A 12,719-nucleotide genomic window follows, 5' to 3' on the forward strand; every position below is an offset into this window, starting at 1 on the left:
TAGGAAAAAGCCCTGCCTCCAGCTGTTTGCTTAGAAATTCTAGGGACAATTAGGAGGCCTGCGTCTTGTGACCATAGCGTACGTGTAGGTATGTACGGCAGGACCAAATCAGAGAGATAGGTAGGAGCAAGCCCATGTAATGCTTTGTAGGTTAGCAGTAAAACCTTGAAATCAGCCCTTGCTTTGACAGGAAGCCAGTGTAGGGAGGCTAGCACTGGAATAATATTATCAAATTTTTTGGTTCTAGTCAGGATTCTAGCAGCCGTATTTAGCACTAACTGACATTTATTTAGTGCTTTATCCGGGTAGCCGGAATATAGAGCATTGCAGTAGTCTAACCTATAAGTGACAAAAGCATGGATACATTTTTCTGCATCATTTTTGGACAGAAAGTTTCTGATTTTTGCAATGTTTACGTAGATGGAAAAAAGCTGTCCTTGAAATGGTCTTGATATGTTCTTCAAAAGAGAGATCAGGATCCAGGTCCTGGGCTGGCGTGCTTACACGTGCACGGCCTGCGGTTGTGAGGCCGGTTGGACGTATTGCCATATTCTCTAAAACAACGGATGGTAGAGCAATGACCATTCAATTCTCTGGCAACAGCTTTGGTGGACATTCCTGCAGTCAACGTGCATATATCTGTGGCATTGTGTTGTGTGACAAAACTGCACATTTTAGAGTGGCCTTTTATTGTCCCCAGCACAAGGTGCACCTGTGTAATGATCATTACATTTACATTTAAGTCATTTAGCAGACGCTCTTATCCAGAGCGACTTACAAATTGGTGAATTCACCTTCTGACATCCAGTGGAACAGCCACTTTACAATAGTACAGCCACTTTACAATATGCTGTTTTATCAGCTTATTGATATACCACACCTGTCAGCTTGATATATTATCTTGGCTAAGAAGAAATGCTCATTAACAGGGATGTAAAATAAGCTTCTTGTGCCTATGGAACGGTTCTGCAATAGATCACGTGGTGAAGATTCATACATCGTTTCCATGGAGTTGTTTTTACACGCTTGTTGTGGATTGGTCAAAGGAAATATGGCCGCAGAATAAACATTCACAGCGATTGGATTTTGGTGTTTGTTGTTTAACCAATGAAAATAGGTGCTTTGTACAAACTGACGCATGTCCAGGAAGTTTTGAGGTTTGTTTTGGGGGTGAAAACAGCAAAGTCTGGGATATTCTTAATATTTTCTTCGAAATTTACAGAATACATTTTTGGAAGCAAGCAAACATTTAACTATTTTGAAGTTTGCATGTGAGTAAAGTAAGATTTGATATATTGTCATATCATGAATCAAGTAACGTTAGCAAGCTAGCAGTACCGTTTAAATTGTTCAACGTTTTGTGGTGTTTTTTAAGGAATTAGCTAGAAGATTGCAATGTGTTCTTTGCTGTATTCAAGTGAAACTACAGCAAAGCAATTGAGCACTGCGTCAATGTTGTTGCTGTTTTTGCCCCTAAAAAGGCGTAGCTATCTATGCGCTCTTGCCAACTGTGTTAGCCAGCATGCTGAGTTATGTTCACAAACAATTGGTTCAGGTTTGTTATTTACAGAACATTGTTGAACCCCTGACTGAGCCAACATGGATTCCTCTCCAGTACTGCGTCAGCAATGTCAGAACACACTCCTGAACGACCATTCAAGGTAGGCCTGCAGAGTATGAACACAACTAGTCTATTGTGCTTTATTTTGGTGGTTGCATCTCGCTAATGATTCATGGCCGCTGTCTATAGCTGAACCTGAATTTAAAAACAACACTGTGGATACACTGCCTGAAACATATGTCTACACTCTCTACATTGACTGTCCCCCTCCAGTCTCAACAGAATGACAGCAGACACAAAGCCAGGCTCTAAACACCCATCTGTACCCCATCCTTCCAAACACTCCTCTGTACCCCATGGCCATCCTTCCAAACACTCCTCTGTACCCCATGGCCATCCTTCCAAACACTCCTCTGTACCCCATGGCCATCCTTCCAAACACTCCTCTGTACCCCATCCTTCCAAACCGGGGCCTGAGAACAAGGACCCAGCAGCAGCCTCAGACAACGGTCCTAAACTCACGATAAGACCGCTGGGCATCAGCAGGCTCCCAGTGCTGGCCAAGTCCCTGCCCCTTAAGACTCCCTCTGACTTCACGCGGTCACACAAGAGATGGGAGGACAACTCTCTAGCGGTAAGGAGCATCTTTTCTTCAATCAACTGCATCACTAAGGGCTGGTTTCCAGGACCCGTATTAAGCCCATTCCTGTACTAAAAAGCAGACTCACTGGCTATTAAACAGTGCTTCTTAGTCCAGGGTTAGGATTAATCTCGGTCTGGGAAACCTGCCCTGAATATGCGTCTCCAAAGCACTACTTGTCGGTGCTAAATAATAATTAGTTTATGTGTGTCTTTGTTTTCCTTTAGGGTAAAGCCAAGAGGATGAAACCAAGCACCAAGCCTGTGCCTTTCAACTTCTCTAATCTCAAGGCCAACCGAATGGGGGCACAGAACCAGAGGGGACCGCTGGCTGCTACTGCAAGGGCTGGTGCTCAACCAACCCAACCTAGAAGTACTTTTACCACTGCTGCTCAACTAAAAACAAGACCCACAACAACCACTGCCCAACTGCCCAGTAGCATCCCAGCAACTCATAACAAGGCCCAATCAACGTCAACAATAGCGCTTGCTGCTCAACTCCCAACACTTGCACTACACTTGGCGGCTAGAAAAGCAGGCTCAGGGCCTGGCGGCATCTTGTCACAGCAAAATAGAGAGTCGGGGAAACCTCGTCAGACCCAGGCTCCCAGTGCTGCCACCTCCATGTCTTTGTCTCAACATCCAAAACAGTCTTCAGATAATCTATTGCATGTACCTGGATTGGGACAACTTTCCAGACCTCCCAGTTCATTTGCTCTCAGCTCAGGTCTTTCGTCCAGTGCTTTCTCATTTAGTAGTACCTCCACTGCCTCAGCCCAGCCCACTGCCCTCAGTACGGAAGCCTGTGGTGGCCAATTTGACATGCTCAGCCTGAAAGATCCTTCCATGCCTGGGCAGTTACCAAGTAGTAGCACTGGTGAGAAGGGATTTTTATTACCGATGGTGTGGTAACAGTAAAGGACTCAAACATCCTCCTCTTCTTTCTCTAGTAATATTAGGCATAGTAGCCTACTATAGTCTCTCTCTCCAATCGCTCTCTCTCTCTCTGCTTAGGCTCTTCATTTCACACATTTTTCTTTTTGAAATTGAAGATGTGTTCCATTGTACTGTGTGTGTGTTCCAGGGAGTGTAGAGGCTACCTTCCACTCTGACCCCTCTGCCCTATGTAGTATCCTTCAGAATGAGGGAATCAGTGCAGCCAGGGTTTTTATGTCCAGCCGTTCCTCTACACAAGCCTATAACAACATGGTGAGTTGTCTTGTGGAATGAGGTACAGGGATTTTGGGTCGGTTGTAGTGCGTTGGTATTTGTTTGTTTTCAAATCAAATCAAATTGCATTAATCACATGCATCGAATACAACAGGTTGTCTTGACCTTATAGTGAAATGCTTACTTACGAGCCCCTAACTGACAGTGCAGTTTCAAAAATACAGATAAGTATATGAGCTATAAGTAAAAAATAACTATATATGTGTGTATATACATGGATGAATGGATGGATGGATGGGGTGCTGGTTATTTAGCCAGTATGTAGGTAGAGTTAAAGTGCCTATGCATGCATGAGGGAGGAGGGAGGGAATGTGAATAGTCTGGGTAGCCATTTGACTAGATGTTCAGGAGTCTTGTGGCTTGGGGGTAGAAGCTGTTTAGAAACATCTTGGACCTAGACTTGGCGCTCTGGTACCGCTTACCGTGTGGTAACAGAGAGAAGAGTCAATGACAAGGGTGGCTGAAGTCTTTGAACATTTTCAGGGCCTTCCTCTGACACCACTTGGTATAGAGGTCATGGATGACAGGAAGTGATGTACTAGGCCGTTCGCACTACCCTCTGTATCAATGCCATAGCAATGTTTGAGGTTGCCTGTACAATTGGTACTGATGAACTGTCTGAGTTTGTGACCATCAGTTTGCCTATTAACTAACTAGAGCTATTCTTTTCTTTGCAGCCCCAGAGAGTGTCCATCATGAAGAATGGTTCGAGGGCAGTGCCCTCTGCTGGTCAGTTTTTTTTTTTTTTTTTTTTTTTTTTTTTTTTTTTTTTCTCTTGTGAATTTGCATTCCTTCATGTTATGTACATTTTTACAGGTGGACATGTTTAATGTACTGTAGCATCTTATAAAAAAAAACAATTTGCTGTTTAGTATACTTTATGTTCTTGTGTTGATTTAGGTCCTGTCAGGAATGTAAAGTCGTCTCCGGCCCTGGGCAACATCCTGCAAACTGAAGGGGTCAGCTCCTCTCTGGAGTTGGAGAGGGTATCTGTCATGAAGAGTCACCAGACGACAGCAGCTTCTGCAGGTCCGTGGTAGTACTACTGAACACATCCCAGATGGATTTTATGTAACTTTCCTAATGCTGCAAATAAATGGTCTATGTGCTACTGATATAGTGTAAACGTTTAGGGCTATGAGAGGGTGGAAATGTTATATGTTGCACCTTTAAAAAGAGTTTGTTTGATTAGCCAGCCTATTCAAACCCCTACTCCGGCACAATCTAGGGAAGCTGGGATAGGCTAGCAAGTCTGTTACCTTGTATGTGCATGTATTGTTTATAGGTCCTGTAAGGTCTGTTCGGTTCTCCCCTGAGCCTTCATCCCTCAACAGCATCCTGCAGGATGAAGGGGTCAGCTACTCTCTCCAGCCCCAAAGAGTGTCTGTGATGAAGAGTGACAAGAAGTCAGCAGCCTCTGCAGGTCAGTAGTCGTAATAGTGGACACATCCTATCTTCAGGCAAGTTTAAATAAAATAAAAAATACATTTAACAAACAAAGCTTAGAAATCCCAGCAATAGATTAGTACTGCTTCATTAATCATAATGCATTTTTAAAGAAGCTTTTATAGCTTCAAACAGCAAAGAAGTAAAAACACTGTCAACTATTAAGTCTGTAACCTTATGTGTTCCAGGTCCAGTACGATGTGTTCAGTTCTTCCCAGATGCTGCAGCCCTCGGCAGCATCCTGCAGAATGAAGAGGTGAAGGCTGGGAGACCCCTGGAAGCCACACCCCAGCGCACCTCTGTCTGTCCATCTGGCAGGGGCACCTCCATCTACACTGTCAGTCACCGTTTGATCTGTTTGATTTATTAATAACAAAAACGCATATGAAGCTGCTCCCACCAGGGCGAAAACAACATTATACATTTCAATTAAGATTTTAACGCTGCAATATGTGACTTTTTGGACAATTTGACCAAATCTACATAGACATATTAGTTATAGATAATGTCATTCTCTTTGAAAGCAAGCCTAATAAGTGGTAGATCTGTTGGATATGCACCTTTTCTATGCTTCCCATTCTTAAGTGTTGTTTTTGCATCGTTTGCTTTTGGTTTTGTACACCAGCTTCAAACAACGGGGTTTTGAATGGTCCTGGAAAAGTAATGGCATTTTTATAATGGTGTTTTCAAGGCCTGGAAAAGTTTTGGAAAATTATAAAATCCATGAAGTCAGGGAAATTAAATGTATGTTAGGGTTAACCCTTCAATCGCATTGAATCGAATCATGTGAATCTAAATAATAATTTGTGAATCGTCAAAAGAGATTATAGATGTAGCCTGTTTTTTGGATTATGTGGATTCAAAATGTGTTTTTTTTAGAGACTTCCAGGTGGTTTGGGCATCCAATATATGGGGCATTGTAACTCAATATATTCCAGTCAGCCTGCAAAGTAAACACTTCTAAGATAGTTTAGCTAAATATGACTGAAGAAAATGTGAGGGATTGCTTCAATTGAATTAGAATATTTGCAGCCTTCCATAGTCATTTGATATTTTAATATTATTAAATGAGTGAATTATTTAAAGGCGACGTGTATTTGGTTGTAATGTTGCAATGTTTTACATCGAGGGTGGTCAACCATCCTCCAGTACCTCTCTAACAAACCATATTTTAGAAACGAGCTGCTCAACCGATCTTGATAAACTGTCTCTGACCTGTTTGAGCAGGGCTTGATCAAAAGCCTGCACACCCACTAGCTTTCCAGACCTGAGGGTTGACCACGTGTTTTATACAGTTGCCTAACAGGTATTCTACTTTGTGAGTTTTAAGTGCCCTGCTGAAAGATGGGAGCTGGTTCATGAGAGCAGCCTCCCAGTGTTGGTACCACATTATTCTAACTTTTTTTATACGTACTGTACATAAAGGTTTCATTGTTGGTCATAGACATTTGGTTAGAAGTAATTGAGGAGTCATGACATTCCATCTGAGTGAGTGCATGAACCCTGACAGCTGAAAATGCTTATGGAAAATATATTTCACAGCGGTTTAGATGGAACACTGTTTATTTATTTTTTACAAAAGAACAGCTTGTTTTGTCACAAACTGAAATTTAGGCAAACTATTAGAATTTTAGCAACCAGGAAATTATTCATATTACACCTTGTAAAAATAATTACCATCCTACTTGTTATGTCACCTTAGCGCTGTATGATACAAGCAGCCACCCTCTACGGGTGAGTAACACAAGATTCACTGTGGTACTTTACCTTTCCAGGCACAGCGAGTACCCATCCCAAAGTGGCACACTGAAGCTCCTGGAGAACCTATGGGTACGTTGGTCATATGCTACCTTTTCTATTGCCACATCTCAAGCAGATATTCTCCTGTTTGTCCCTCTCCTCTTTGGTCTGCCTTATGTCTATCTGTCCCTCTCCTCAGTGACATCAGTCAGCCTGACCCCAGCCTTAAAGTGGACACCCCAGCGGGTCCCTGACACAAGGCATCCGCCCATGTCCATGGTCAGTATGTTACAGTACACCCCTGACTCTTATGTCCGTGGTTAAACTGTGAACACTGAAGTGATAACATTCAGTATTTGTTGCCCAATCAATCAAATGTATTTATAAAGCCCGTTTTACATCAACAGATGTCACAAAGTGCTTATTCAGAAACCTATCCTAAAACTCCAAATAGCAGGCATTGAAGATGTAGAAGCGCGGTGGCTTGGAAAAACAACAGTGAAAGGCTGGAACACAGAGAGGAACTAGGCTATGATGGGTGGCCGGGTGGAGGCTAGATTGTTCTTCAAGATGTTCAAACGTTCATGGATGACCAGCAGGATCAAATAATAATCACAGTGGTTGTAAAGGGTGCAACCGGTCAGCACCTCAGGAGTAAATGTCAGTTGGTTTTTCATAGCAGAGCATTCAGAGGTCAAGACAGCAGGTGCTGTAGAGAGATCAAAAGATGCCCCTGAACTGCTGTTTTAGACCAAGGTAGCACATCTGGTGAACAGGTTGAGGTTCCATAGCCTCAGGCAGAACAGTTGAAACTGGAGCAGCAGCACAACCAGGTGGACTGGGGACAGTCAGGAGTCATCAGGCCAGGTAGTCCTGAGGCATAGTCCTGGGGCTCAGGTCCTCCGGGAGGGGAGGGAGAGAATTAGAGGGAGCATAAATTCATCCTTGTTATTGCCAGCACCATGGATGCTCTAACTCACTGAGCCATCTTCTTTCAGAGGAGGCTCCTGTCTGCCCATTGGACCCCCTACGCAGGCTCTCCCAGACTCGGGGGCCTCCAGGGCCACAGCGGAGATCTGGAGACATGCAAGGAGGTGAGGAGGGGGAGCTAACAGGTGGCATTTACTTGCCACGATTGCTGGATTTACATACTTTAGTTGAATGCATTGTTTGTAAGTCGCTCTGATTAGGTGTCTGATAAATGACTAACATGTCTATGTGTGGCAGGAGGTTGTCCAGACATTGTTTAAGGAGACTGAGGAGGAAGAACAGACAGATGGTGTGGTGTTGGATCAAGACCCTGCTGAGACGCGAGCAGACCAACAGCTGGCAAAGGAGGAGAAGCAAAGAAACACAGGAGGACGACTCCAGACTTTCTTCCAAGCCCCACACAGAGAATCAGTAATTTTCTTCTCAACTGGCAAGAAGCTGCACAGAGCAGCTCCAGCACATGAACAGGAGAGCCCTGTGGCTGGATTTCTGGAGCGAGGTGGGCCCATGGAGCATTGTGCTGCAGGAGGACAGGAGGCGATGCACCTCCTCCCTCTGCATCCAGAGTTAGACAGAGTCTCTGCGCCAGAGATCCCGGAAGTCACAGCTGCAGCCACAGATCTGACCAGGTTGACCAACCTCTCAGCTTTTGTCCCCCTGTGCCAGCCCAGAGGTAGGACTCAGTCAGTGTATGTACGAGCTGATTGTGCTTCTACTTGCTCTTTGGAGTCTAGTCTGGGTTACTGTAAAGTAGTTTTTGACAACTGATGTTGCAGAAAGGGCTTTATAAATGAATCTGTTTAATTGATCGATAACCGTGTATAGTTGCAGGTAGTATTATGTTCCCAAAGAGTTCTGCTACAGCCTTGCTCTGCCGGCGCCTCCCTCCTCTGAAGGAGCTACGTCTGGATGAGGAGGTGTCCACCTACACCTCCTCCCCAGCCCTACCTCCCTCGTCATCCTGGCCCCTGCAGACCCGCTGTGGAAACCCTGTAGCAGCAGCCCTGCATCTCCAGGACTACACTGTGAGTTGGGTATCATCCTTTAGTTTACATACAGTTGCGGCCAAATATATTGTCACCCTTGCACTTTTCTGAAGTCATTCCATATTTCTTCTAAAATAAGTTAAAATTCAAAAAGCATTTTGTCCCCACATTGCAGAACAATTTTCTTTTTGTAAACTAAAGTTTACCATTTTTATTTAGAAAATTAGGACATGTCATAGACAGAATTATCTGCAGATAAACTCTTCTTGTAGCCATCAATGTGCTTACTGCACCTTTCTACTGGCCATTTGGCCCCTCTTCAGCAGCAAACCACTCTAATTATTCAATGTGTGAGAGGTGCTCCACCAACTGCTGTTTTCAGCTCTCACTGTAGGTTATGGATGTGATTGGGATCTGTACTCTTCGCTGGCCCACTCCAGAACAGTCCAACATCTCATCTTGAAACATTTCCGGGTGCTTTTTGACGTAGCAAGACAACGATAACAAAAAAACACAAGAACCATCACCTTCAATGGACACCCAGTTTTTGGACACTGGGTCGAACATCCAATCTGCTGATTTCATGATGTCTTTTGCACACGTTGAAGGCCCCCAGTACCAGAGGCAGCAAAGCAACCCCCTCCCACCCCCTCATGTTTAATTGTAAGGCGGGAATTATTTTTCTTTCTTCAATTTAAATGCTTTAAGAAAAGTGCAATGGTGCCAATACATTTGGCCCGTAACTGTATTAGTCTGATAGGCATTTATCTATAGCCTCGGGTTCCAGGATTCCTCCAGCAGCCGATTTGATAAACAGGACTTGGTAGGATAACATCCTATCCAACCTATAGACTAGGATTCATGTTCATTGTGGATTAATCAGAAGAGCCTCATTGATCATGTTGTGATAGTTGAAAGTATTTAATACTCTTTTCCTGTTCTTCTCGTTCATTCCTCCCCTTCAGTTTTTTCGGCCAATTATCTTGGACCCCTCATCTACTTCCTACTCCTCTCCTCTCCGGGAGAGATGATGACTCATCACTGTTTTATTTTTTTAGTCTGGTCTTGTTTACTGATAAGAAGAGACCCATAATGGATTGTTCAGCTACGTCTTTAAGAAGTGTGTATGTATGTTTGTTTTCCGAACCCTGTTATAGCCAGATTTGCTGTCACACTTACAAAATATCTATTACTGCTCCAAGTAGCTACTTTTCTAAAACGTAACATACCCATGTTCAATAATGTATCAAGTTAGAAACATTTTTACCACATTGGCATGCACTGGCTATATAATGCTAATAATAATTTTATTTCTGACAGTATGCAAAATATCCAAGAATGGGACATTTTTTTTACATTTTGATTGGAATCAGAAACTAAGTGAATGAATTGATGTCCAGAAATCAAATGTTGGTGGGTACCAATGATTGAAATCTATGATTTTGGAGTAGGCTACTGAACCCATTGGGAATTGTTAACTTGATCAATGTTGCAATAAAATGTATTTTTTACAGCTTTCAAAAATATGAAAGTAAAATTTTCATTGATACTTTTTAGAAAAACATGTATGTGTATTGTGTTTGCATTTTTTCATTGTGTGTGTGTGTGTGTGTGTGTGTGTATAGTGACAGTTCAACACTAACCAAATGAGGCCCAAATCAGATTGTCTAGATTTGTTTATAATAAATGTACATGTACTTTCTTTACTGACGTGTATTATTTCTGTTATGTGATGCATGTTTTGTGAGTTTTTATTATAGTGAAGCCCACTGGAAACGGCCACTTAGCCATGTACTGTAGTAGAGTTGTTTAGGTTCTGATGGGCACTGTCAACTGCAGTAGTACAGTCTCAAATAGAGAGGAAACAGACAACAGAACCTAATCTCACTGAGACAATAAGTGTCTTTTTAATTTAACCAGGCAAGTCAACATTCCTATGACCGTAGCAGAGATGAACGCCCTGGCCTTCTGAAGTGCAGCGGCACGTTTTGCAGCCTTTGATATTATTGACCATAACCTGTTCTTGAGAAAACATATGTTTTATGGCTTTTCAACCTAGCAATCTAATACAACTCAGAGGGTGTATATACACTGCTCAAAAAATAAAGAACACTTAAACACAATGTAACTCCAAGTCACTTTGAGCGGGGCTTGGTGCCGACTTGCCAATCTTGTTCCCATAATGAATAGTATTTGGGATGCGAGATGATTTGTAGGTAATTGACTCTGCATAGTCTGACTGCAATGTTTGTCATCAGAATAGTATTTCTGCTGTAACTTACACCATTGCCTACCGTACTGCATAGAGATCCTTTTAAATTACTGTTATATGGGCTACTGTACCTCTTGGAAGGTCTCATGTTTTCCTTCATGTGTCCTCTGGACTCTTTTGCCTCACAGGTCTGGGAGGAGATCCCTCAGGAGACCATCCGCCACATCATCAGGAGCATGCCCTGATGGCGTTGTAGGGAGATCATACAGGCACGTGGAGGCCACACACACTACTGAGCCTCATTTTGACTTGTTTTAAGGACATTACATCATAGTTGGATCAGCCTGTAGTGTGACTTTCCACTTTAATTTTGAGTGTGACTCCAAATCCAGACCTCCATGGGTTGATAAATTTGATTTCCATTGATAATTTTTGTGTGATTTTGTTGTCAGCACATTCAACTATGTAAAGAAAAAAGTATTTAATAAGAATGTTTCATTCATTCAGATCTAGGATGTGTTATTTTAGTGTTCCCTTTATTTTTTTGAGCAGTGTATATACTATGCAAGTCTCTGTTGGCTAAGAGTTGAGGAGAGACTGGCTGCGTCACTTCTTTTTATAAGTTTATAGTCAACTTACAAACAGCTCTGACACACACACTTACCCCACCAGACATGCCACCAGGGGTCTTTTCACAGTCCCCAAATCCAGAACAAATTCAAGAAAGTGTACAGTATTTTATAGAGCCATTATTGCATGGAACTCCCATCTCATATTGCTCAAATGAAAAGCAAACCTGATTTCAAAAACAGCTAAAGCAACACCTCACGCCACAACGCCTCTCCCCTATTTGACCTAGATATTTTGTATGTATGTATTGATATGTAGGCTGCGTGTGACATTTTTTAATTGATGTCGTTCTGTACTTGAGCTGTTCTTGTCTATTAATGTTCTGTATTATTTCATGTTTTGTGTGGACCCCAGGAAGAGTAGCTGCTGCATTCACAACAGCTAATGGGGATCCTAATAACATACCAAAATGATCATGTTAGCACATGTGGCACACTATCCCTCATATAATGTATATTTGGTCCACCAGTTTTCTGAGCAGCTCCAAGGGATTTCTATTTTGGAAATCTGTTCAAGTATTCTCATGCACAGAAAGATCGTATACAAATGTAAGCAAGGTTTGAAAATTGTTTTAGTAAAGTAAATCTGTTTTGGCTTCTTGCAGGCAATTTGCAGTCTATAAATTATTTGTAATTATGTTCCGGCCTGACCATCTGCTCAACAAGAAAATTGTCTTGCAGATGAATCTCGTTGATGATCCCTGCTCTACAGTATTTCACTACTCATATTTGAAATTAACTATGTCTCTCGCTGAATCAGCAACTTTCTTAGAAGACACCATTATATAATCTTATTCATTATTATCTAAAAGGGAAAACTGATCCTAGATGAGCACTCCTATTCTGAGAGGAATATATTAACAAATAAATAGGCACCTTTGGGCAGTCAGATACAACATTTGGAAAAGAAATGCAATGGTTCATTGGATCAGTCTAAAACTTTGCACAGTCGCTGATAAAATCTAAATTGCACCTGGGCTGGAATAATACATTATGGCACTTCTCTTGCATTTAAAACATGGTACAAAAAGATACAAAAGAATGGTTGTTTTTTTATTTGTGTTATCTTTTACCAGATCTATTGTGTTATATTCCACGACATTCCTTTCACATTTCCATAGACTTCAAAGTGTTTCCTTTCAAATGGTACCAATAATATGCATATCCTTGTATCAGGGCCTGAGCTACAGGCAGTTAGATTTGGGTATGTCATTTTAGGCAAAAAATAAATAAAAAAGAGGTTTTAAACCTGTTTGTACTCTCTTGGCAACTCCGAACAGTCATTG

At 42.1% G+C, this 12,719-nt stretch overlaps 1 protein-coding gene across 5 annotated transcripts; it reads left to right on the top strand.

Annotated features, from left to right (window-relative positions):
* The first annotated feature begins 1,101 nt into the window (after positions 1-1,101).
* LOC135503969 (mucin-12-like) lies at positions 1,102-10,298 on the top strand. Of its 5 annotated transcripts, none has more exons than XM_064922178.1 (15): positions 1,103-1,271; positions 1,556-1,661; positions 1,835-2,195; positions 2,429-3,077; positions 3,285-3,409; positions 4,108-4,159; positions 4,331-4,459; positions 4,716-4,853; positions 5,065-5,213; positions 6,652-6,706; positions 6,816-6,895; positions 7,615-7,710; positions 7,844-8,279; positions 8,432-8,631; positions 9,558-10,298. In XM_064922178.1, the coding sequence occupies exons 2-15, from the start codon at positions 1,600-1,602 to the stop codon at positions 9,621-9,623; spliced, it is 2,598 nt and encodes an 865-aa protein (XP_064778250.1). In that variant the 5' UTR covers positions 1,103-1,271; positions 1,556-1,599; the 3' UTR covers positions 9,624-10,298. The 5 variants fall into 5 exon arrangements, with proteins under 5 accessions (XP_064778253.1, XP_064778250.1, XP_064778249.1 ...); XM_064922177.1 differs by having other exon boundaries at positions 1,571-1,661; XM_064922179.1 differs by having other exon boundaries at positions 1,130-1,157.
* Positions 10,299-12,719: the final 2,421 nt, after the last annotated feature.

The sequence above is a fragment of the Oncorhynchus masou genome, chromosome 18, assembly GCF_036934945.1.
Source record: "Oncorhynchus masou masou isolate Uvic2021 chromosome 18, UVic_Omas_1.1, whole genome shotgun sequence".
NCBI lineage: Eukaryota > Metazoa > Chordata > Actinopteri > Salmoniformes > Salmonidae > Oncorhynchus > Oncorhynchus masou.